The 26,857-nt window shown below is 41.6% G+C and overlaps 2 protein-coding genes across 5 annotated transcripts in view; both read left to right on the plus strand.

Annotated features, from left to right (window-relative positions):
• The first annotated feature begins 650 nt into the window (after positions 1-650).
• On the plus strand, positions 651-23,178 carry cluha (clustered mitochondria (cluA/CLU1) homolog a). Of its 2 annotated transcripts, none has more exons than XM_042415297.1 (27): positions 651-1,072; positions 8,979-9,172; positions 9,289-9,460; positions 9,924-10,067; positions 10,222-10,349; positions 10,516-10,670; positions 11,264-11,389; positions 11,849-11,996; positions 12,102-12,194; positions 12,433-12,867; positions 13,004-13,263; positions 13,361-13,764; positions 14,676-14,777; positions 15,620-15,720; positions 15,834-15,986; positions 16,270-16,332; positions 16,430-16,674; positions 16,808-16,892; positions 16,986-17,139; positions 17,249-17,388; positions 17,487-17,567; positions 17,664-17,789; positions 17,964-18,085; positions 18,173-18,266; positions 18,350-18,484; positions 18,592-18,665; positions 20,473-23,178. In XM_042415297.1, the coding sequence occupies exons 1-27, from the start codon at positions 937-939 to the stop codon at positions 20,597-20,599; spliced, it is 4,197 nt and encodes a 1,398-aa protein (XP_042271231.1). In that variant the 5' UTR covers positions 651-936; the 3' UTR covers positions 20,600-23,178. The 2 variants fall into 2 exon arrangements, with proteins under 2 accessions (XP_042271231.1, XP_042271232.1); XM_042415298.1 differs by having other exon boundaries at positions 656-1,072; positions 13,361-13,677.
• Positions 23,179-25,547: 2,369 nt separating this feature from the next.
• Positions 25,548-26,857, plus strand: part of LOC121898715 (lissencephaly-1 homolog) — a 45,768-nt gene continuing 44,458 nt past the window's right edge. The window contains exon 1 of one of the 3 annotated variants that reach the window (XM_042414077.1): positions 25,548-25,727. The gene's annotated coding sequence lies outside the window, so the exon portion shown is untranslated. Of the gene's footprint in view, positions 25,728-25,793; positions 25,871-26,579; positions 26,696-26,857 lie in introns of those variants that run through there. The other 2 variants (XM_042414078.1, XM_042414080.1) reach the window with 2 other exon arrangements.

Raw genomic sequence — 26,857 nt, forward strand, 5'->3', positions numbered from 1 at the left:
AACGATGAAACAGGTTTCGCTTGCTGTAATAATTCCTCCTGTTCATACTGGCCATCAAAAATGTCTTTCTTCTTCTATTAATCATCTCATGACCCCTCTGATTTATCTGGTGACCCTTTGGAGGGGTCCGACCCCTAGGTTGGGAACCACTGGACAAGACTAACTGTATATAAAGTAGTTCAAACTATGATGACATATATAATAATGTATCAGTCAGAGAGATGAAATGAGTACTTTTACTTTAATACTTTAAGTACATTTTGCTACTAATACTTATGTACTTTTACTTAAGTGGGATTTTCATGTAGGACTTTTAGCAGCAATTAAGTATTTTTACATTGCTGTATTGGTACTTTTACTTAAGTAAAGGGTCTGAATACTTCTTCCACCATTTCCTCTGTTCATGTTAGTGACCTACAGGAGCTGATGACATCTGGGTGAAACTGTCAAAGGTCTGGGTCTGGGTCAAAGGTCAGTAGTGAATGAAATCTGTATTTGTGGTGTTGATAGCAGTAACATTATTGTGGTAGTTTGTCTTTCCACTCAGCCCATATTGTCTCTCATGCACTGCAGAAGAGACATAGAGTGCAGGTGCAGTCACACACGCGCGCACGCACACGCACACACGCACAAAACTTCACTCAAAAGTGCCCAATTTGATGCATGTGGCTTTCCGTAGCGCCACATTCAGTGGGTGGGGAAGTGCAACGCAAAGGCAAAGAGGTCAAGAGGAGGAGGAGGAGGAAACCACGTGTGTTCACCACCACGTACAGCACTGTCCTTCCTCGGCTGACTTGTTTTTGTAAGCCTGTACCCTTCGCATGTAGCCAGCCAGCTAGCGTTTTGTTGTTTTTTTGTAGTATTTCTCTCACAGACTCATACATTTAAACCACGCTGCTGCTGGTGGGATTTCTGCCGCCACACTGACTGCCGACCATGGTGAGCAAGACAGATGACATCCCGGCGTCAGTGCCGAGCTGTAATCCGGCTGATCTTGCAGATGAAGCCGGGGATGGAGCCCAGGACGGCAAGGATACCAGCAAGACACGTCTGAAGGATTCCTGCGGCTGTGGTGAGAGCCTGTCTGCTTCACACCTGCACTGAACACACCTTAAACACTATAACCTACATCTTCATATAGGCAGCATCACTGTGCATCCACTGTTTGAGCTGGCACAGAGTGGTTTATTGTATGTTTTCACGGCTTTGTCCCCACATAGCATTCACCAAAGCTGGTGACATTCACCCCCATGCTTTGTTATGCGACTTAAAAACTCCTCAGACCCCCAAAGGTGGTGGTCTTCTCTTCCTCCTTGGGAGTCTTTCTCTCCAAGTTGAAGTTAAAGGGTCCACCTTGCACTTAGCAGCATCTGCTAATCAGCTGTCTTGTGTCACAATGAGACGTCTTCTTCGCCCTGACTGTGCTTGTGTTTTGTTAGCAACCATGACATGATCAGATCCGTCCCTTCATGCATGTGTCACAGTCATTAGCTTGTGACACTGGAAGCAAACAAGGCAGCCAGCATGCCAACATTAGCCTCCTAATTCAGTATGCAGTTAGCTAGCTTGCTAACTAACTTAGCAAGCAGCGGCGGCAGCAGCAGTTGTCGCTGCCTGCGTGTTGTTTCGTGCCCTGGAAAAAAACACAGACGAGCATAGACACTGACAACTGTTTTTTCAGATAATACTTATACAAATTATATGGCACATTGTATGTTAATTTAGCACAATGCCGCAAATTGTGTTGTGTAAACTCGTCCTGACGCACATGTTCGGTAACAGCGTGTAAGAATGAACTGAAGGTCACCTTCAGTGGCGCTGCTCACTGCCTGCATGAACACTGGGGGGGTTACATGTTTTCATTTTATCTAAGTAGACGTGTCACGATAGTTTATAAGAAAAAGAGAAGATTACTTGTTTTGTTGTTATTTAAAATGCACGTTAAGTGATGTCAGGTCGATGAGGCGACCGCCAGTCGGTGGTAACGCACTTCTCGGCGCCCCCTTCCTCCCCCGCCGGGGAAGATCAGATCGAGTGTCCCTCCTCGACCGGGAAGCGGAAGCTGGTAGTTGTAGGGGAAAAAAATAAAAAAAGTCATGATGGTGCATGCACAGTGAGTGGGAAGGTTACGCGAATAATACTTGAACAGCCGTGCAAAGCAGGTGAGTGTCCTATGAGGTAAAAGTTGGCGGCGGCGGCGGCTCGCAGTGTGCGTCTGTCGGTGGATTCAGATTAAACTGTGAGGAGGGCTGTCAGCCGGTCAAGTTCACGTTACACAACTTATACAGCTACTAAAGTCACTGCAGCCGCTCTGTGTGTCTGTGTGTGACACATGTGGGACCTTGAATTGTCTCCTGTCTGTCGTTGCATTGGAAAACGCAGACAAGCGTGTGTTTGTGCTGCTTTGTGGATGAACATTTGTAATTATTGCATTTTCATTCATTCATGTTCTTTGGCTGGATGTTTACCTGCACATGTGCTGTCATATCTGTAGTCCTATGACAAGTCCACATGGAGCAGCGGATGCTCTGTTTTTGATCTGCAACAACTTGTTTATTTGATATTATCTTTGTCTTATGTTTATAATAAACTTAATATGATTTAGCCTTGAAATGTCGTCGGACACAACAAGCAGCTTTAGGGCATCATCTTGCACTTCAGGAACCTGCATGGGCAGCTTTCACTATTTCCTGACATTTTATGGCCTTTAAAGGATGGGTTTGCAATGTTTCAAGTCTGTTTTACAATAACCAGGTGCCCAAATGAACATTGAAATAGGTTTTTCTTGCCATAGTTATTCTTCCTGTTCATACTGGCCTTTAGAAGATCCCTTCATAATGCACTTACAATGTAAGTGATGGGGGCCAAAATCCACAAGCTCCCTTCTGTCTAACAAAACTAGGTCAAAACCAAGTATATGGTTGGACTGTGTGTGGTCAGTGTGTGAAACTGTGGCCAGTTTGTTACAGGGATAGTCAGTGGTAGTGTCTATTATGTGAATTCATGGATATTAAATGTTCATCTACAGTTTTCTGTAGTGGTCCCAGTAATATTTGCTGGTTGAGTGTACTGAAATAGCATCACATGACATGATTAAGCTACGTTTGATTTTAAAAAAAAAAAAAAAAAAGGTTATAATAACAATACTTTCCTCTCATATCGTAGGGATGTTTGATTTGAAAGAGAACTTATTTTGATTCTAATTATTCTAATTATCTGTGAACTCCCGCTGCTCTTTCATCTGTTTCACTCTGCAGATTTCTCTCATTTTTCACTCTGCATTGAGTGTTTTGTCAGAATGATTGTTATTTGATGTGCTTTAACTGTGCACTCTCCCTCTTGCCTCTATGCGCCTTTTTTCTGCCTCTTTCCCGGTCGATGATTATGGAAGCTGCTGTGGAAATTTATAAATTAAAGTTTTGACAGCATTTTGGGTGCAAATTCAGGAGGCTTATCACTGCCCGATTACCGCAGTTACAGTCAAATCAAGCACACCAGAGCAGCCACCCCACATTAAACCAACAGAACAGCCTACATGAGTCTCATGTGAGTCTCAAGCAGAGCGTCTCTCCTGCCGGCTGCTGACAGCGCTGTCAGCCGGAGAGTAGATCACACCGGACAGTGAAGAAGGAGACGCAGAGACGCTGGTACGCGCCTGTTAAAACAGGAGTTTAACAGGACTTCACTGCATTTAACTCTGGAGCTGAGAACGTCACAGCTCAGAGCAGGTAACAAAGTTGCTCTGCATCGTGCTGCTGTCCTCCGCTTCCATCATCTTGCGCCGATTCATTTTGAAAGAGCAATGGCCAATGAGGAAACTCCAACACTTGACTGGCCAACCAATGGTGTAACTTTATCACTCAGTCACGGACAACCACGGTTATATGGCTGGTCTGTGACTGGTCCACCCAAAAATATATTTAAAAGTTTATCTGAAGATATTATGTAGCTTCAGTCAATCAAGTAGATATCTTTCAATGTTACAGTCTTTTTAGTGCCAAAGTCCCTCTTTGGGTTTTTGAGCTTCAGTGGAAGTGTAATAACAAAAAGAGGGAATTTGACACTAAAAAGACTGTAAATGTGGCAGATATCCACTTGATATAACTAACTCAGACTGCTGAAGCTTCACATAAACTTTTAAATGTACTTTTTGCACAAGAGGAATGATTACAGCGACATTATTGACACCTGACTGTTGTTTTTACTAGACTTGAAAAATTGTGAACTTATCCTTTAATTAGTCAAGAAAACTGATTGATTGAGCAGACTCCATCTGTGACCATCTTAAAGCCAGAAAACTGTCTTTCACCAATGAGAGACTGACAGGATTGATGACCTAAACATGTCTGATACTTCCAGTGCGGAGTTGTGACAGAACGTCGCAGCACATGGCAGAGCAGACAAATCGAGTTTGAGGGTCAACGTTAGTGGTTTTAAGGGCCTTAATGCTCCTGCGGGGTGAAGAGCGACTTGGTTAATGGTTAACACACTGACACCCTGGTACTATTCCTCACCAGTCAGTGGTCCCGTATTCACTATGTGTAACAGTGGTTCCCAACCTTTTTTTTACTTGTGACACCTTAATACGAAATAACGTCTACTTGCAGCGTCAGTAGTTTAATCTTAAGAGTTCTTTTTCCTCATTAGACTGTTTCATTTGAATACTTTTATGAGTCCTGAGGAGAGATTTCTTGTGAAATATGCAGTACTCAGAGTATAAAAAGCAAAGGTTAGAGAAAATTCTGAAAAATAAACATGATTTTATTGGTAAGATTTTTCTTTTTTTCTTATTTTCTATCCCAGTATTCATCTCATGACCTCTTAGATTTATCTCATGACCCCTTGTGGGCATGACGACCCACAAGTTGGGAAAGCAATGATCTTATTAGTCATGTAAAACGTTCCTTTTAGCTGCTATGCAGGGATGCATCTATTTGTTGTCTTTGTTGATTAATTTGCCAATTATTTTTCGATTACTCAGTTAGTCCATGAAATGTCAAAAAATGGAGAAAAATTCCCATCACAAGCTCCTTGAGTTTAAGGCGATTGTTGTCTAATTGCTTATTTCCTTCGACCAAAGCTCAAGGAGTTTAAAATATTTTTAAATTTATGATACAAAACAGTAAAAAGCTGTAAATCCTCAAATTTGAGAAGCTAACACCAGCATGTTTGACATTTTTTCTTAAACGTCCCAAACAATTAACCAATTATCAAAAATTTCATTTATTTTCTGTCAGTTAATCAATTGAAGCTTAAAGTGTGTCAAATACAATGCAGCTGAATGTGATAAAGCTCTTGATTGCTCTGCGTATGTATTACATCTTATTTTATAGTTGAGGAATTGATTATTGGCAAGGATTTGGTAATAGATTTAAAAGTAAACCTCAGACCTTGTAGCCAGTTTTTTTTTTTTTTTGCTCACCCACTGCAGATGGATGACTCAGGGTCTGTCTGTCCACCAGGACGATGCCACCTTGTGGCGCAATGAACATGATTACAGAGAGACCTTGTGCGTTGTTTTCAGGGTTGTCTGGCTGCCTGGTTAATGTTGCCATGGCAGCAGCCACGGTCCCATGTCAAGGGCCACAGAGTGGATAGATAGCTGGCTGCTGGATTTATTCTGTTTTCAACAAGAGAAATGGTTTTGGGTGACGAGCAAAGACTCACTGAGGAGGTAACACCTCTTTAAATGCTTTAAATTATCACAGTATCTTACAGAAGATGTGAGAATTATCACTCTGAGCTGAAAGATTTAATCAGAGAGAAAATGGGTCACGTGTGACAGCGGAGCCTTCATTGTGTTTCATTGCGTCTGGTCTTTGCTGCTCCTGTGTCTTTATCTGATTGGTGTTTTTATTGATTTCTCACTTTGACCTCGTGCCCTTTAGGGCCTCTGTCTGGTAACTGTCCAATCCCAGGGGAGCCAAACCGCCAGTGTTTGGAGTCACCATATTTTTGTGTTCACTATAACTGTGCAGTTGAATCACGGATATTTTGTTGTGTTTTTAACTGCTGTTTGTTTCTATTTGCTCACATTTACAACCATCTGCAAACCAGTGACGCAGCTTTTAGTATGATTCTGGTCCCAGTACAAGCTGATCAATAATGCTGAGTATGTGGAAGCAAAATGAATGATACATAAATCTAAAGGATGAGGAAATGACATTGCAGTAGGAATGGGTGGTATAAAAAAAATGTCTTTTATATTGCAATATCAATAGATATGATTATATAGTGCATTTTTTAAAAAAAAGTCAATTGAGATAAAAGGGTTTGTCTGTTTTCAGCTCATGCAGTAAATACCTGAGATAAACGAGTGCTTTATCACATTGATTAAAAATATCCTGTAAACCCCAAATTTGGCATAAAAACAGTCAAACTTAGTGCTTTGCAACATTTGCAACATTGCATACCATACAACCAGAGATATTAGAGGCATAGCTGCCTCATTAGAAATTGTATCTAAACTCTCTGATGGTTGACAAATATCTCTTGTCTCAAGATATATTGTATATATCATCATGTTGCTCAGTCTTTTATGGCTATGATGTTGAATATAGACATGTATGTTTTCTTCCGTTGCCCTTAATTTATACTGTAGACTTCACATATTTACACAGGCGATTTAATCCATCACATTTGCTTTTATTCTACCTGAAGTGGATTTTCACGCTTCACTAATGTGCTTAAATAAACCTTTCAGCATCTACCCCTCCAGTCAAAATATATCTGTTTCTGCGTCCTTCCCCTTTTAAAACAATAGCATACATGAGATTTGTCCTGTTTATTTTGTGACCTTACTCCCCACTTCTTACTGAGCTTTTTTTCTGTTTCAGTCTGGAAATGGGTCGGTTTTGCAATGCTTAGGCTGCTGGATTGCCTCATCAATCACAGCGCTTCTGGCACTTTGGACTCTTGCTTTTTCAATGTGCTTAATGCTTTCAGCCACATAAAATGTATTTTTTTAATCATCAAACAGCACCTTCACACTTTGTTCTTAGTTTCTGAACCACAATTTGTTGGAATCATTTAGGAGTTTAACTACAAAGGCTGTCCCTAAAGAAAGCTGAAATATTTAATTTATTTATTTGACAAGGACAATGCTCGTTAATCAGAAGAAAATAGAACTGTAAATGAGCCAGAGTTTGCTTAAAAGGCAAAACTAATTATACAGACTGAAATTGACTTTAGTGAGAGGGATTTAGCTGAAATATGGCCGTTGTGTGTTTGCTTGTTCAGAAGAAATGACTTAAAGGAGCCGGAAATTTCATTATAGCTGCAACTATCAGTTATTTTCATGGGCAATTTAATCAATTTATTATGTGTAGTTCATATGATGTCAGAAAATAGTGAAAAATTCCCATCACAAGTTGTCAAAGGTCAAGCTGACATCTTCTAATTACTGGTTTCATCTGACCAAAAGTCAAAAATAAAAAAATATTCAATTTACAGCAATATGAAAAAGAGGAAAGCTGCCACTGTCGAGTCTTGTGTCTCCAGGAAATGTCGGCAGCTCTCGTGTCTAGCTTGCAAAATACCTTCTTAGTCAGTCACCTACATGAGCAGCTCACCTTTTGAAACAATGTCTTAGCCTCTCAGACAAAGAGCTCAGGTCTGATAAGAAATGGATCGTTTCTGTTCTGACACTGAAAACAACACAGTGTAACAGTGTGATGAGACAGCGAACCTTCATTGTCTCCTGGCTTGTAACATTATTAACTTGCACGTCTGCTCTGGAGGCGTTGTTGTGTTTGGTATTCAGAGCGTGGCTGCTCGCTCCTCTCTCTCTCTTCCTCCCCCTCCCCACACTCCACCTCCATTTTCAGTGCGTTCGTTCCCACCCGGGGTCGTGGTCCACTTATGAAGCCCCACCCCTCTCTCTCTCTGGCCTCCTCTCTTCAGTAACCCTGACGCTGTGTTAACCTTGACAGTGAGCAAGGGCACACAGAGTGGTTGGCAGAGTCCAAGTGAGAGAAAACAGTTGTCAGACATCTACATACTCCAACCTGCTCCTTTTGAATCAATGCACCAGCCTGGTTCCTCGTCATTTCCTACTCACCTTAACTTAACTGTTAACTACTCTAGAAGATATAATGCATAAACCGTTTGTGTAATGAGAGGACGTGTCTGGTATTTTTGGCTCAGATTTTCACATTGAGCAACTCTCATTTTTAGGGATTGAAATCCCAAATAGAAGAACAGCAGCAAGTGATTACTAGCTGAGTTGCTGTTATTGCATCGGCCACAATCAGGCAAGCAAGTGACCAGTAATGCCCTCTTGTGAATGCTGAAATCTCTCAAGGCCTCGTGGCTAAACTTGCTCTGGTGTTGCAACAGTGTCAGATTCAGCCGGTCGGTGTTGGAAATTATTCTTTCTAGATGAGCTGGAACACCTGGTTACTTATTGCCAAATGTTTTAGATACAGTTATTAATGATCTGTGTGTTGTAGTTTCATCTTTTTAGACAAGTTTGCACTTTGTACAGTCGTTGATTGATGAGATCGCTGCGTTTATACTGCCGTAAGTTGTAGATCTAATCAGCTTTTTTTTGTGTTTGAATTAACAGGAGCAACACTGTGGCTCCAGCATACTGTAGCTGAGCTTTGGCGGCTCTGTTCACCCATTCATAAATATTTCATAAGGTTACTGGTAAGGTCATCCAGCCTCTGGGTTAGTGTGCTTTGTTTATGACCCGGCAGCGTGTCTGTGTTTTCGTGTGGTAGAAAAAGTCTGGTGTGGTGTTTTTGTTCTTAGGATGACTGTCAGAAGGCGGTTTTGACTCTTGATGACATTATCTTGATGATATTTCTTCATGTAACGTCATTGTAACAGAGGATTTTAGCTTGCATTACTCTGCTTTGTATTATATTTTCAGACTTAAACAAGTGGTTTGAGTAGTTCACCTCCTGTAATCTGCGTTTACGGATCTGAACAGCCCTGAAGTTCGCTTATGTTCTTCTTTGTTTCTCCCGTTGCAGGGCACAGTGCAGATAAAGCCATGGTGAACGGTGACGGGGCACACGAGCACACAGAGGAGGCGGAATTGAAGCAGGATGGGACCGGCGAGGTGGACGGAGGCGAGGAGTCTAACGAACAGGAGGTGATAGTGATCCAGGACACAGGGTTCACCGTTAAGATCCAGGCACCTGGAACAGAGCCGTTTGACCTCCAGGTAGGGATTAGCTTTCCACAAGAGCTCATGAATTACACCGCAGTGGCAGTCAGCCAAATTAAAGCAGGAGATATGTCATACTACCATTTATTTCTCAACTCCTTCCCCTCCTTCAGGTGTCTCCCCAGGAAATGGTTCAGGAGATCCATCAGGTGTTGATGGACCGTGAGGACACCTGCCACCGCACCTGCTTCTCACTGCAGCTGGATGGAAACGTGCTGGACAACTTCGCCGAGCTCAAGTCCATCGAAGGCCTGCAGGAGGGCTCGCTGCTCAAAGTGGTGGAAGGTCAGAGTCAGACGCCTCTCAGCAGTTTTTGGTGGTGTTGTGGTGCAAAGAGAAAAGTGAAAATAATATGTTGGAGCTTACGTCATGGTTAACAGCTCAGGAAGGTCAAGCGGTTATCATGTTACTCACTTTAGCCAAATAGAAAGTGAAATGATTATTATACTAGTGACTAATATATAGCTGCTCATAAAGTACATGACGCTGCAAACACAGTTACCTTCTGCATGTTGAAGCTACACCAAAGATGACAGAACATCTAGTGTCACCTTTCACCTCGTCCTTGTTGGTATGCAGTGAAAATGTCAGTGACCAACCAGGACGTGTGACTCAAATATACCGAACAAACCTGAACAACGCTTTTCAACATCAGCTGCAGTAAATGTGGTTTAATTTGTAATTTCTCGAACTGTTCAGTGCTGACATTACCTGCTTTTTGGGTTTCCGTTGTTTCTCTTCCCTCCAGAGCCCTACACAGTCCGCGAAGCCCGCATCCATGTGCGTCACATCAGAGACCTGCTGAAAAGTCTGGACCCGTCAGACGCCTACAATGGAGTGGACTGCAACTCCCTCTCCTTCCTCAGCATCTTCACTGACGGAGACCTCGGAGGTATGTGCGTTCACAGTAGTCTCCCGTGTGGCTGCGAGTGACATAGCAGGGGTCAATGTGTCCCACGCAGCCATCTGGAGCATGCATTTTAATGTGCATGAATGCAGCGACATGCAGGCACTTTTTCACCTTGTACCTTGTTATTTGATTGCAGATAGCGGTAAGAGGAAGAAGAAGGGCAGCGAGCTGGAGCAGATTGACTGCACCCCCCCAGAGCACATCCTCCCTGGCAGCAAAGAGCGCCCCCTGGTGCCTCTCCAGCCACAGAACAAGGACTGGAAGGTGAGGAGAAACCTGCAGTAGTCTTGGCTCTTCATGTGGCTCTGTATGGGGAAAAACGACATTTTGAAAAATAAACATAATTTAGAATATACCAGAATTGTGATTGATGACGTATCACTTAAATTTCTCCCCTTTTTTTTAACTAATACTTTTAACACCTCAACAGCCCATGCAGTGCCTGAAGGTCCTGACCATGAGCGGCTGGAACCCTCCACCTGGGAACCGGAAGATGCACGGTGACCTAATGTACCTGTACATCGTGACTGTGGAGGAGCGCCACGTCAGCGTCACTGCCTCTACACGCGGCTTCTACCTCAACCAGTCAGTCAACATTTCAACTTTGTGTCTTCTCACAGCTCCATGTGGTCGCTTCCATTAAACTTCATAATCTCTTGATACATAATGTATACACATCACTTGGCAGTCACTGTTAAGCAGCACTCCTCAGTATTTATTATTTAAGATGCTTATTTAACAGCTCTAGTGAACGTATTTAACTGCAGCAGTCAGGTGTGACTATAAGTGCGAGATGCTACTGTGAGTAAACATGAACACACGTACATGTAGATGCGTTTTCTCTAAATAGAGGACAGTGTGTAGAGGTTCAAGCGCCGTGGTCTATTAGCAGTTTCAGAGTTCTAATTTTGGATTAGTTTTGGATGTCAGCAAGGACTTAGCAGTGCAATTAATGAGATCTAATTGGATTACATCGGGATGTACAATTGGGGAGATGCTGTGGTGTGAGGAGCAGGGTGACCTGTCTGTTTCTAACACTGTGATCACAGCCCTTATGAACTCTTGAGGGCGCTTTGTAGTCAAGTCTCTTTCCCATCCAGGCTAGTTTAGCTGTTGATGTTTTCCCCATATTAATGTTATTGATATAATGGTAATATGTGTGTGTATGTGTTGTCCAGATCTACTACCTACACCTTCAACCCTAAGCCAGCCAACCCCAGCTTTCTGAGCCATTCTCTGGTGGAGCTGCTGAGCCAGATCAGCCCTGCCTTCAAGAAGAACTTCACTGCCCTGCAGAAGAAAAGGTATAGACATCTCTGTGCCTTCACCTCCACTGAACCTGCTCCTCCTGCCAATCTCAATACTCCACTCTGTGCTGTACAAACGCTTCCCTTCTTTGCCTGTGTTACATTTCTTGTGCTTGTGCTTCTTTTCTATGATCATTTCAAAATTAATTAATTCATGAACTTTATTTAACCAAGTGAGCACACATTGTCTTCTACAGTCAAGACCTGGTCAGAAAGCAGGATGTCAAAGTCTTCAGGCACAAGAATGACAAAAAGAAAATAAACTAAACAAGACTAAATAATTACAAATATTGTTTAGACTCATGTGGTTTCACCTTTGCACATCTCATTATTTGTGGCTTGTAATTTCGGTGATCTAGAAACTGTTCATAACAAGTTCATAACTGCCTGAGACGTATGAAGAGAGATGAAATCGGCACGGAGCTAGTGATGTCTTTTTTTTGGGTGTTGCTGCAGGGTCCAGAGGCACCCGTTTGAGAGGATAGCCACGCCTTTCCAGGTGTATAGCTGGACCGCTCCGCAGGTAGACCATGCCATGGACTGCGTTAGAGCTGAGGATGCCTACACCTCCCGCCTGGGTTATGAGGAGCACATACCTGGACAGGTGCGTTAACACGGCAGTACATCAGGCGGACAGTTAAATAATGAAAAATGTGGGGAAAAAAAACCTTTTTTTCAATATGGTTAAGCTGTTTTTTTCTCTGTACAGACCAGAGATTGGAATGAGGAGCTTCAGACCACTAGAGAGCTTCCCCGGAAAAACCTGCCTGAGCGCCTGCTGAGGGAGCGAGCCATATTCAAGGTACTGCAGAGCCTCCCAGTTTTTGTGTCACAATGTGGGAATTTAGCTTATTAAAGCATCTTTTACTGAATCTTTCTTTACAATATCAGCAGTGGAGACCAGCAGATGCTGAATCACTCAAACTGCTGACTCACTCTGCTAATAAGCGATGTGATGCCAATGTCATGAGTAAATTGGCAACAGCCTCTCATTCCTCTAAATCTCTCTTCTTTTTTTTCCTTTTTTTCACCTCCTGCAGGTTCACAGTGACTTTGCAGCAGCTGCTACTCGTGGCGCCATGGCAGTCATTGATGGCAATGTAATGGCCATCAACCCCGGTGAGGAAACACGCATGCAGATGTTTATCTGGAACAACATCTTCTTCAGCCTGGGCTTTGATGTGCGGGACCACTATCGTGAGCTAGGTGGCGATGCCGCCGCCCACGCTGCACCCACCAATGACTTGAACGGAGTACGAGCTTACGGGGCAGTGGATGTGGAGGGTCTGTACACTCTGGGGACAGTGGTGGTGGACTACAGAGGCTACCGTGTCACCGCCCAGTCCATCATCCCAGGTATCCTGGAGCGTGAACAGGAGCAGAGCGTCATCTATGGCTCCATTGACTTTGGAAAGACTGTTGTGTCTCACAGCAAATACATGGAGCTGCTGGAGAAGACCAGCAGGCCACTCAAGGTCAGTAACACGGCTATTGTCTCTATTTTAGTAATCCAGTTTAACGTTGGTGTTAAGTCCTGTGTTTCTGATCATATTGAGACCGACCAACAGAGATAAAGTTTAATCAGACTCTTGTACTGGATGTAAATCTTAGGTCCAGAGACACAATGTGCTGAATGAGAAGAACGACACAGTGGAGCTGTGCTCCTCAGTCGAGTGTAAGGGCATCATCGGGAATGATGGCCGTCACTATATTCTGGACCTTCTTCGTACCTTCCCTCCTGACCTTAACTTCCTGCCTGTGGACGGAGAGGAGCTGCCTCCAGAGAGTCAGCGCCAAGGCTTCCCCCGCCAGCACCGCCACCGCCTGGCTTGTCTACGCCAGGAGCTCATCGAGGCCTTTGTCGAGCACAGGTGAACGTTTGTGTGCATCGTAATCAGCTTCACTGTGTTGTTCAATAAAACCATGACTTTATAGATGTGTTTAACCGTCGATTCTGTCCCAACCCAGATATCTTCTCTTCATGAAGATGGCAGCGTTACAGCTCATGCAACAGAAAGCAAACAAGGACACTAACAAGAGTGAAACACCTGCTATCACAGAGACCTCAGAAACAACCACAGAGAGCAACACTGATACAACCCAGACACAGACCACAGCTTCAGATTCTCCTAGTGCACCTACTGCAGAGGTCTCTACAGACAACAGCACCTCCGCTGCCCCACAGGCAGCGACTGACGGGGAAGAAAACTCCTTGAAACCCGCCACTAACGGGCCTCTAGACCCCGCAGCTACCCAGAACGGGGAATGCAAGAGCCCACTGGAGGGTAAGGAGCTTGAGGAAAGTATTCCAGGATTAGCTCAGGCCAAAGAGCTGGCGGAGACCTTAGTAGCCGAAGATGGATCTGGTATTGGTACGTCCAAAAATAAGCCAAAAAGTGAGGGCAGGACAACGCAGGGAGAGCTACTCTGGTGGATGAATAATTGCATAGAGAAAAGTAGCGTTTAAAGATAAAAGTAGTATTGATCCATGGATTAGCTGTCTTGACACAGCTAATTTTGAGAGTGAGTGTGTGTGTGTGTGTGTCCATAGCTTTAGAGTAGTAGAGCATTAGGTAGGACATTAGAGTATTATAGTGGCTTCCCTCCACCTGGCTAGCTGTCCCTGCTCAGTCCTCAGCCTGTGTTGAGTGTTGGCCCTCAAATCAACCCATCTCTCCCTTTTCCAGCCTGTGGTGCCTTTGCTGAATAATCAGTTGCTGTGACCATTAAAACAAATGTGCTTTGGAATGCAAAAATAATATATTGTCTATTGATTTATGTGCGAGTCAACTGATCATAAATCACAGTAATCTGCTTGTCAAACAGACTGACCTAATCTTCAGTGTTTGTTTTGTTGTTAATGATCAACAGCTTTGAAATGGTGGTGGGTACTCGAGTAAAACTATACTCGGGCAGATAACTGTTGTTTAAATGTGACAATGGCCTGGTGTCCACACTAGTGTTTACAGATGTATTTAATCCTGTCCACACTGAAATGTCAAAATAATAATGATTTGATTGGCATTAATGTTACACATCATCCATCCAAGATCAAACAGGCAAACCTCATTTTTGTTTTTCCTTTCCCACTCTCTAAACTAAAGCTCAGCGTTCTCAGATTGATCCTCTTTCGGGAGGGTTTTTGTAAAGCTAAGTGTGGACATGGCCAAAGCTGTCACTTTTCTTACATGTTGACAATGATGTATATGTAAACTGTTGTCTGCCACCATTCATTTTAATCTTTTTAAACCTTTTCCATGTATTTGATCCCATTCACATACAGATCCCAAGAGCCGTGAGGTAGTCCTCAATGCCTGCAAGGCAGTAGGCTCCATCAGCAACACATCTTTCGACATTCGCTTCAACCCTGACATCTTCTCCCCGGGTAAGCATGATAAAGATGGGTAATAATTATACTTGATTATTTATTTTAATATATTTATGCCGTGTATTTCTCAGGGACAGCGCATATCAATAAACATCACTGTGAATATGCCAGAATTAGCCAGAAGGCTGGTTTTCATCTGTAGTCACTGACTGGGTGTGATGTTGGCAGCCTTGTCAGTCTAAAATCAAGAAACAAGCCTAAAACAATAATCATGATGTAAGACATGTCAATTACAGTAAAAGCAGAACACAGACATGGCAGCAATAAACAGTTCAACAAAGCAAAAACGAACAATTACAGAACATCTTCATAAAAACAGCAATGAGCAAAGATAAATATGAGCAACAGGACAACAGTAGCACTAAAGTAAACAAAGACAAACATAAACAAAGACAGACATTGCTTACATAGCTTTGTGGTTAATAAACAAGTGCTTAGCCACAATATAGAAATTTCTAAATATGATTTATATAAATCTGAACTATGTAGCAATACGTAGGCAATAGATAATTCATGTTCTTAAATGATGATATGTGAGGAAGGTTTTAGTGCAGCATAAGAGAAACACTTGCCAGCAACTTTTGGTGGAAATATATTGTCATATTAAAAAAAAAAAAAAAAAATTGTCAAAAAATTTAACTGAGAAAGGTTTCAATGTAGCTTTGACAATTTAAGTTCAGGAGCAGCCAAGAGGATTGTGGGATGTATTTTGTCCATTTTTACCCTGCCAATTTCTTGCAAATTTTACCTCAAATCATTCTTGGAGTGTTAATAGAGAATAAATGACACAAGAAGATGAGCACAGAAGTGATGCTGTGTGTGTGTTTTTGTCGAACCAGGAGTGCGTTTCCCAGAAGACAGCGTAGATGATGTCCAGAAGCAGAAGCAGCTACTCAAAGATGCTGCTGCCTTCCTGGTTTCCTGCCAGATCCCGTCACTGGTCAGTAATGCAGCTACAGCCTCGTATTCAATTCCTGTAGGAGGTGAAATTGCAGGATGTGTGTCTGAGTTTATGTGTGTATGTTTATGTGTGTGTGTGTGTTTTATGTCCAGGTTAAAGACTGTTTGGACCACAGCGCTCTGCCCATGGATGGAGCCACACTGACAGAGGCTTTGCACCAGAGAGGCATCAATATTCGCTATTTGGGCACCGTTCTGGAGTTTGTGGACAAGACTCCCGCCAAATCCCAACTGGAGCACTTCTATGTGAGTCTGAACCCTCCAAATCAGACCATAACACACACAACATGCATGTCTGTATGTGTACAGTTTGGATTGCCCACAGCTTCGAACATATTAAAGTATTTTTTAGTTTGGGGTTTGTCTGCTGGGCGTTTTGTCTGGTGGCTGAAGTTTTAGCACTTTAGTACAATCCTCAGCTGTAAGCAAGTTTAAAGGTCTGGAAAAACTATTTACACACCAACATCTTCCTGAATTTAAGCCTCCATGCTTTGTCATTCTAACATTTCTTTGTTTTTCTGTAATTTAGAGAATAGGAATCAGTGAGCTGATTACCAGATGTGCAAAACATATCTTCAAGACATATCTCCAGGTTGGTAACATTCAACAGACACTGGGCAGCTTCTTCAAAAGACACACCTGCTTTTGCTCTAATAAAATTAATTTAAAATCTTTTCCTCGTCACGTAGGGCGTGGAGTTGTCTGCTCTCTCTGCCGCTGTAAGCCATTTCCTGAACTGCTTCTTGAGCTCCTTCCCCGACGCCGTCGCCCACCTGCCTCCTGATGAGCTGGTGTCTCGCCGCAAAAACCGCAAACGTCGCAACCGGGTTCCCGGCGGCGGAGACAACACGGCGTGGGCCAGCCTGACGCCCAGCGAGCTGTGGAAGAACATTGCCTCTGAGGCTCAGAGCTACTATCACTTCACCATACAGTGGTGAGGACTCGTCTGTTGATGTGAAGAAAATAATAATGCTAGAATGACGACCCAATGTTGGCAGGTTGATTTTTACATATTTACAACTTTTGTGTGATTGCTGCTGACTAATATGAAATTTCTACCTCCACAGTGACAGTGTGGATCAGGTGGTGGAGAAATACAGCCTTCAGAAAACCACTCTGCTCAGAGAAATTTCTATCAAAACGGGCATCCAGGTAACATAGTGGCTGCTGATGCTTTTTTACCAAATGTCCATTATTATCTCCTCTCTGATTTTTCCACAAATATCTGTTTGATACGCCCTCTAGATTCTGATAAAGGAGTACAACTTTGACAGCCGCCACAAACCCGCCTTCACAGAGGAGGACATCCTGAATATTTTCCCCGTTGTGAAGCACGTAAACCCCAAAGCCTCAGACGCCTTCCACTTCTTCCAGAGTGGCCAGGCCAAGGTGCAGCAAGGTGAGACTTGCACACCAGAATTTATAAATGTTTTGTAGTCATTTTATTAACTTGGTATTGATTGGGCTAAACGGAGACTCGTCTCACTACTCTTCTATTTCATTTCTAGGTTTCCTGAAGGAGGGCTGTGAGCTGATCAACGAGGCTCTAAATCTCTTCAACAACGTGTACGGAGCCATGCATGTAGAGATCTGTGCCTGCCTGCGCCTGCTGGCTCGCCTTAATTACATCATGGGTGACCACCCTGAGGTATACACCGGCAAATAAAAAGAAACTTACGTCAGGACTTTTACACAAGTGTCCTATTGATTTGGTGTCATGTATGATATTCGCATATTTACCTGCAGGCCCTCAGCAACCAGCAAAAGGCTGTTCTGATGAGCGAAAGAGTCCTCGGCATCGAACACCCCAACACAATTCAAGAATATGTAAGTTATCGCGCCCATTGTAGGAAATCTTTAGTTCATGCTAAAGATTTATAATATCCTTCTAACCTTTGTGTTTATTTCCATTTTGCTTTCTAGATGCACTTGGCTCTGTACTGCTTTGCCAACGGCCAGCTGTCCACCGCTCTGAAGCTGCTTTACCGTGCCCGTTACCTCATGCTGTTGGTTTGCGGGGAGGACCACCCAGAGATGGCACTGCTAGATGTGAGTTAATTTGTATGAACTGCTGCCTCGGTAATTAAACTGTCTAACCTACTGATTCAGTCTCGTTTTAAATCCAACCTGACATTTCACGACATTTTGGTGAACAGTGCTGTGCTCTCCTGAAATAATTAAGACTGATGACTGTTGTCCATGATTTTGTCTCTCACTCCACAGAGTAACATTGGGCTGGTGCTGCATGGAGTGATGGAATACGATTTATCTCTGAGATTCCTGGAGAACGCCTTGACCATCAACACAAAGTACCATGGACCCCGGTCCCTCAAAGTGGCCCTCAGGTGGGCAGAGATACATCATCCATATGCATGTTGTGGTTAAAATACTCAACTGTCATGATGATTTACATGACGTGTTTCTTCTTCCAGCCATCATTTGGTCGCAAGGGTTTACGAGAGCAAGGCTGAGTTCCGCTCGGCACTGCAGCATGAAAAGGAGGGCTACACCATCTACAAGAATCAGGTAGATGCTGCAGGACTCACACTTTGCCTTATCAGCTGCGATGAAGTTATATATTTAAATATATTTTTTTTTGCTCATTTCAGATGGGTGAGGCACACGAGAAAACCAAGGAGAGCTCCGAGTACCTGAAGTACCTCACCCAACAGGCTGTGGCTCTGCAGAGAACCATGAACGAGATCTACAAGAACGGCTCCAACGCCAGCATCATGCCCCTCAAGGTAGCTGCTCGTAGTCAGACATGTTCTTATGCTTCCATCTGATCCACCCCAAATATTTAGCACTAATGCTTATGTTTTTATATCCTCCTGTTTTTGTTTTTTTTCAGTTCACTGCTCCCAGCATGGCCAGTGTCCTTGAACAGCTCAACATCATCAATGGCATCATCTTCATCCCTCTCAGGTAAAGTGGGAAAAGGAGTATTTTGTTACACAGTATGCATATAAGATTAAATATTTGAGACAGCTTCAACTGGAATTTTATATTTTGTACAACGGGAAGTACTGCATCTATTGGATTTCATTAGATTATAAATCTTTTATAATTATAAATTATTAATCTATATATGTTACCCCTTGGTGATGTTATAAGAAGACACGGCATCTTTTTCCATAGTTATGCTGATGACACAGGACCAATTGATTCTCTTTTTAGATGTATTTTAGATATTGATGTCTGGATGTCACAAAACGTTTTACAGCTCAACCAGGATGAAACTGAATTTGTAGTCATAGGTTTTAAGGCTCAGAGAGAGAATCTGGTCACAAAATTAAATTCCTTTGGACTTACCCCGAGCCAACCAGCAAGAAACCTTAGTGTGGTCTTTGACTCAGAACTGAACTTAAAGGCTCATGTGGGGTTTGTCACCAAATCTGCTTTTTATCATCTCAAAAATATTGCCAAAGTGCAACCATTTCTCTCTCTGAGTGACAGAGAGATTAGTGCACGTTTTTATATCAAGCAGGCTGGACTGTTGTAATGCTCTCCTATCTGGTCTACTCAATAAAGTTTTATAAATCGGTTACAGCTGATTGAAAACTCTGCTGTCTGAGTGTTGATCAGGACCAGAAAGAGAAAACACTTTACGTCTGTTTTAAAGTCCTTACACTGATTGCCATAAAAATTGAACTTGAAACATAATGTCAGTGTTCTGTTGCCAAATAAATGCACTAAGAATCCAGATCTTTATCATTTATCATATTATCTTCTGCATTTATCTCACTGACATTGATCTGTTTAAGAACATACAGCATGCATACAACCATGACATAAACTTTTGTTTATGAATCATGCTGCACAAGCTGTTTGTAGCTGTCTGATAGGCATGTAAGCTTTAAGAGTGATTCGACATTTGGGGAAGTACACTTGATCGCTTTCATGCCGAGAAGTAGATGAGAAGATAGATACCACTCTAATGTCCGACAGTCTGTCCGGTAAATATGAAGCTGTAGTCAGCACCTGATTAGTTTAGCTTAGCTTAGTTTAGCATAAAGACTGAAAACAGGGGAATAAGCTAGCCTTGCTCTGTTCAAAGGGTAAAAAAAATCCTCTTTCCAGCACATCTTCTGGAGTCTTGTCATCACTATGATGCTGCCAGGTGACTAACCAAGACCAAAAACTCCCAACCAAGAAGTAGTTTGACATTTGACCATGTAAAAATCACAATGTGTTGTTTTTTACACTTTGGTTTTTAAAGGGATTAAACAAATTAAATATAATTGTTAATTTGTTAAGCTTTAGAGGTGCTGATAAATGGATTTTGTTACCTTTTGGATAGAGCAAGGTTAGCTGTTTCCCTAGTTTCTGTCTTTACGCTAAGCTAATGGCTTATGTAGCTTCTTATTAACAGACAGATATGACAGTGGTATCAATCTTATCATATATCTCTCAGCAAGAAAACAAATAATTATAAAAGTTGGCCCCATATGTGAGTGTGTGTTTGTTGATCCCATAAACCTTTATGGAATTTCAGCAGATAAAAACTGCATTTCCAACTCAACTCTTTCATTGAAACTGTTACTGTTGTCACGTCATACCCATTGAGTTTTATGAGGAGCTACGGTTTAATTAACTCAAAGTAGGGCTGCAGGACCCCTTTCTGGGAAGGGGGGAAAATAAGTTTTTATATAGTCAAGCCCTACTAGAAATTGATTTTATGGGACATGTACAAGAGTCCAGCACTGATCCCTTTTCTGTTTCTTTCTTTCAGCCAAAAGGATTTGGAGAACCTGAAGGCAGAGGTGCAGAGGCGGCAGCAGCTGCAGGAGCTAGGGAAGAGTGAGGATCCCATTGAGGACAGCCCACTGGAACTAGAGGACAAAATTCCCATTGATTAATGTCTAGACGCCCTCAAACACAGCTACTTTCTGCTATGGGGAGGGGGGAGGCCGTGACGCAACAGCCATGTCACTAAGCCTGTGGACCCGAGAACAGAGCAGTCTAAATCAGCATTGAAATAAACAGGGGGAGGGATGGGTCAGGGCAGTCCAGAGAACAAACTGTATGAACTGTAGGACAAGGAATACAGAGCAGAAATTTCCTACAAGGTAGGAAGGGAGGGAGGAGAAAGTACAAATAACATAGAATCAATGTGTAACGTGCAATCTGAAAAATCCCCGGCGCTAAGAACTCGGTGATGATGTCACTCGAGGTGTTGGCTGCTTACAAATATGGTTGCACATGAAAAGAGTGGTTGCAGCCGGGGGAGGGAGACCAAGGATGACCATGACATTGTATACCAGAGCCTTATCCACTGTATCATAATCCCCAATTACTGCTTCTATTGAGCTCAAACATCCCACAGCACAGGACCACATTTTGCCCCGCCACTCCCCAAAGAGCCTCGAAGACCCCAGGGCATAGCCACTCCCCCCTAATGGTGCTCTAAATTGTATAAAGCACCTACCCTGTCCTAGAACTCAGGGGTACTTTCTACTGTGCACTAAAACCAGATTGCAGTCACAAAATTTGAGATTTTTCAAGTGGGGCTTCAGAATGTAGATTTCCTTTCTTTGTGGTTTCTTTGAGCCGCTCCGCCACAGTCGCCCATCATTCTTACACGTCCCCCCCCGATTGCTAATTAATTTAACCCATCTATCATTTGTACTTAGGACATCCCAAGTGGGTGCCTGCTGTGTCCTATGGTTCTGGTTTCTCCAAGCAAACAACAGATTGACACATTAGTGAGCTTTCAACCGGTTGTTTAGTTTGATTTCTTTTGCTGGATTTTTTTTTTCTTTCTTTTTTTTTTTTTTTTATTAGTAAATAAAATGGATTTTGTAAAAGTGCACAGGAGAATTAAGAAGGTATTTTAGGCCTGTTAATCATCATTTAATTTAAGCCATGTCTGTTTTATAGAAAATGTATAGAAGTGGAAAAAGATGTATAAATCGCTATCAGATTTAGACAGGTACTTGATTGATGTTAATGGGAAACGCAGATTTGAAAACGTCCACCTTTAAGCAGTAGATTTATCTATCTATATACTAACTGTGTTCAATCTTCTATTTTTACACATTGAAATAATATGTGCATGTATGTTTGTATGTGTGGCGGTGTGTGTGTGTGTGTGTGTGTGTGTGTCTTTGTGTAGTCCAACAGAAAATCTACTGGCCAGGGCTGTTGCTGCTTTTGCTGCTGCATAGTTTGAATAGAGGCTAAAAGCGAACGTTGGCTTTCCGAATGTTTTATTTTTCTACACATGGTAAAGCTGTTGGATGGCTGACGCCTCTTTTCTTAAAACAGTCATGGCCACCAATGTTGTAAATCTGTGTTATGTATGAATTGAGACTGAAATGAACCTCTTCTCACCATTAGACAGGTGCTCAACATTGGTTGTAGTGACTGATTTATTGTTTCTGGGTGTTTTTGTTCTTTTTTTTCTTTTTCCATTATTGGATCCTGTCATCTTTTCATATGTAACAGAGACAAAACCAGCCAGGAGTGTCTGTTCATTGAGCAGTATTTAGTGCACTTTCTCATGCTGTTCGGATGTGTGAACATATTCACAGCACCACCAAAAGTGGACAAAAGAAGGGCTGCTTCAATGAGATGTACCAAAAAAAAAAGACTGATAAAGGTTTGTGTGCGCTTGTATACATGCAATGTATCCCTCCCATGGCAATTTGTTACTTAATTGTTGCCGTGTCTAAAAGTATGTGATTAAAGCAATAGAGAGATGGTGCTGGAAATGATTGTTTTTAGAAAAATGCAGTTTTTACTTGGCAAAAGACATGCAAGATGGACTACTTACTGTACCGGCTGAACTAACTGCAAATAAGCGAGCCTTATAAAAAAACAAAACAAAACAAAAGGTGAGCTTCTCAGACTGGGCAATGAAGTATCTCCAGTGATTTTTTTTTTTTTTTTTTTTTCCCCTGCTTGTGCTCCTAAAATAAGATGTCATAACATCTACAGCAGAGCGTGGTGTGTATTGTGCCTATTATTTATGCTTCAGAATGGAACCAGGGTGATAACAGGTAAAAACTTGACAGTTTATAAAGGTGAAATATGCTTCTTGATTGTGTTTTTCTGGGCTCCTTGTATCATAATTTTTCAGTTTCTTTATTGACTTTGTCCCTGCTCCCCATTTCTTTTGACAAAAAAAAAAATCAATCTTGTCCTATTATACCAACAATGTCCATAGGGTGGCACACTAACATTTTTCTTATTATGACAGATATATCTTGACCTAAATGACAGGCGATGATGCTGTGCAAGTGCACACAATTACACACATGCATCAGGTGTTCAGACAAATTAAAGGAGGGAGATTTAATATTTACTGTTGTTCACAGATAATTACAAAGACCGTTGAACATGTTCTGAACTTGTAGAAATCCCAACAGCAGTGACTCTGTTGTTTGGGGAATTTCATAGTTTATGTCATAGAATAAACTCGGTGAGATTGATGAAACTATTTGTCTGCAGAGAGACTCTATGTTGCTCTTTTATGGACCATTGCAGCACAGTGCTTCTGTTTAGTTGGATGCACTAATCTGACTCCGCTCTAGAGTTCAGTGTAACATTTCTGTTTTTAATAGTTTAGCTGTTAAAGTGCATGACGTCATTTACTGTTATTAGATGTATAAACTTCAAATGTGAAAAAAAAAACAAGAAGGCATTATGGTTTATTAATGCAAAAGATGAAAGTGTATTCTTTAACACATTTCATTTGCAGATATTGTTAACCAACTGCAGCTTATTTGCTAATCTAAATGACTCAAACCAAAAGTAAGTGTTAATCTTGACTGAAATTACATATAAATACAGACAATGAATACAAGTTATTCAAGCAATTTTCAGGTATGGATCTTGTGCAAAGTAGCAGGAGAAGAAATAACCATTGATGTGGAGGAAAAAAAGTATCTAATATCTGTCCCATTGTGCACTTTGCTGCCCACAATTCATCTTGCAGTTATTGTCTGTGTGATGATCAAAATGTCTGAAGGTTTTGTGTTTACCCACTTGATGAAATTTCTTCTGCAGAAGGGCCTCTTAGGCTGAGTGTTTGAGTTTGCTTCTCCTGATGATTGTGTGTTATTTGTGTGTTGCTATTTACAAATTCATAATCTAATTATTTTTTGGTCTGAGTATGCTTTTCTATTAAAATGAATAAAGTAAAACTAGTAAAAGTTTGTTTGGAGGTTTGGATAACTCCTACAAATGGTCAGTGATGGAAGAAGTATTGAGATCTTTCACTATGAACAAACTGAGTGAAATTCCTTCATTCAAAACTTCACTGAAGTCGAAGAAATTAGCAGCAAAGTGTACTTACAGTATCAAAAGTAAAATTACTTATTAGGGGGTAGAATGGTCCCTGACAATGTGTTTCAGAATATTATTATTATTATTACTGAACACTATAAGCATTTTCATGTTTTAGCTGGTTTAAGCAGAGCTAGTTTTAGTTAATGAACTATTGGATAGTTTAACCACATTTTATGAGGTTTTCACATTATATTTGACATGTTAATCTACTAGTAAGTATAGTTGTCAGATAAATGTATTATGGTAAAAACTACACCCTCTGAAATGAAGTGGAGTAAGAGTATGTAGTTGTTTAATACAGACAAAATACTCAATACCTCAGTACAGGAGCACAATACTTCAGTTAATGCGTCTAGTTATTTTCACCACTGCAAATTACATTCAGTTTAGTGTAGAGTTTCAGTGTAAACATCAACAAAACCTACCCAAACCCCTCTTCCAAATGCATGTCCAAACTCAGAAGTGATGAATCATTCATACAACATTTCAATTGATTTTATTTAAAGTAATAAGATAAAATAAGACTTTATTGATCCCCAGAGGGAAACAAAGAAAACATAAGAACTAGGAATAATAAATGCTAACAAAAAAAGAAGTCAAGTCATCAATCGATTTATATACATTATACAATACTCAGAGTATATACATGACCTGACCTGTGGATTGTAAAAATACAAAAGTTGTGCAAAATATGTGCAGAAATAAAGGTTCTGGTATATGCAGCTTAAGTTGTATGTTATATAGGTGAAGTAGGGAATACTAAATATTATATTAAAATGAATAAGGTGAAACCAGTAAAAGTTTGTTTGGAGGTTTGGATAACTCTTATAAATAGCCAGTGGTGGAAGAAGTATTGACATCTTTTATTATGAATATACTAAGTGAAACTCATGCATTCAAAACTTCATTAAGTAGTGGTAGTTAGCAGCAAATTGTAGCTATAGTTATATATGTATATGTTATAAAAGTGAAGTAATGAATACAAAATATAAATAAAACATACAGTAGTGTTATCTACACAGGGCAGCTACATTTCTATGCATTGTAGTCCCTGTGCAAAAGTATCTGCAAGTTCAAAGTTCATGGATACTGAGATTGAATAAATTAATAAATGAAAGAATTAACTTTACATATCACATTTCATGCACAAAATGCAGCTCAAACTGCTTTACAATTCAGCAGCAAAAACAAAAAAACCCCAATACACAAGAAGAAAACCATACACATACGCAAGGAGGAATGTAGAAAATATGAACAATGAGTGTTACTATTTATAAAATAGCATTTACACAGTTTATTTGGAAAGAAAGAGAAGACAGTGCATATAAAAAAATAAAAATGAGAGAAAATCATAAAAGATTAAAAGTGCTAGTTATAAGCTAGATTAAAAAGAAGAAGGCATGTAAGGGTTACTAGTCAAAAACAACCATAGTGTGTGTTTTTTTTTGCCTCTGCTGTCAAGGGCGTGCGCGCTCCTGTCAGTCCGTGAACGCGAGCTTCGTGCGCGCGCCCGGCTGAAGGCGAATGCGGTAGGCAACGAAAAAAAAAAACAAGCGAGCGGCGCCGGAGCGACAAGACTGCCACAGTTTACCTCCACAGCACAAGATCATAGTTTAGGAGCGGAGATTTCACGCCCTGCCGGGTCGTGTTACCGTCAGAGGCTGCTGAGGATACTCCCGGGCTGAAACAATAGAAGTGAGTTCAAATTGTTTTTCAATTATGAAGCCGGTGAGGGTCGAAGGAATCTGAAAAATGACGATGTGGCTGTAATTTGTGCACCTCCTTTTTATATGTCTCAAAATGGCGGATAGGCCGCTTGGACTGGACTGGAGCAGCAGGTACCTTGTCAGTTGAGTTTATCCAGATAAACAATAATGTGCACGTACAGATATCCAAGTCGGTTTAACGTTAGCTGAAGTTAATTGTCGCTGAGTGAAGTTGAAATGCACACAGTGGGCCTCTAGTTTGGATTAGAGTGACGAGTTAACGTACTAGCTAACTTTCTGACTGCTAACTTGGGCTAACGTTAACTTTAGCCAAATTAGCTGACGATAGCTGGGCATAAATAACGTTAAACTAACGTCAGGTCGAGAAAATAAAAATCTGTCTCGACCACAGACATGAAAACACTGTCACTGTGTTATCGCAAGGCCAACCTTAACGTTACATTACAGTTGCGTTTGGCGTCCATCCCAAATTAGCGTTGGTAATAACAAGTAATTAGCATAGTTTGGAGCAGCGTTAGTGCTGAAATTCTGCTTGTATAAAATCAAATGCACGTCGCAAGACGACACCGCTGTTATCTAACGTTATATCTGGATATTGTGGATGTTCAGCTGTAACGCTAAATCGACACAGCTTCACATCACTGCTGTGTCTAGCATTGCAAAAAGGGCGTGCGGGGATTTTCGTCATCTGGTTTGCGTTGTATGTTTTTGTTCACGCAGATTATGATAGCAAATTGAACTCGAAACAGCCGTGTTTGAGTCCTTTTTTTTAAAACATGACATGCTCCTGGGTGTGTTTTCTCCTGCGTTGTGTCCCTGCCATGCTCAGCTGAAGCTTCTCCCTCATCAATCATCTCTGCAACTTGCTCTGCTTCATGCGGTTTGTTGGCTCGGTGTGAGAAAATCAGGGTGGAGCACATCGGAGGCGACCAGTTTGTATGAATTGCGTCTTCTCCAGTATTCAAGTCCGTATGCCTTGTTGTCCGTTTACACGTTTCTCTCCCTCTCTCTCTCTGGTTTTGTATGGATCTATGATTGAGCGATAGGAATTTGTGGACCGAGGGCTTCACACCGGGATGAATGCTGTTCATCGTTGTG

The sequence above is a fragment of the Thunnus maccoyii genome, chromosome 6, assembly GCF_910596095.1.
Source record: "Thunnus maccoyii chromosome 6, fThuMac1.1, whole genome shotgun sequence".
Classification (NCBI taxonomy): Eukaryota; Metazoa; Chordata; class Actinopteri; order Scombriformes; family Scombridae; genus Thunnus; species Thunnus maccoyii.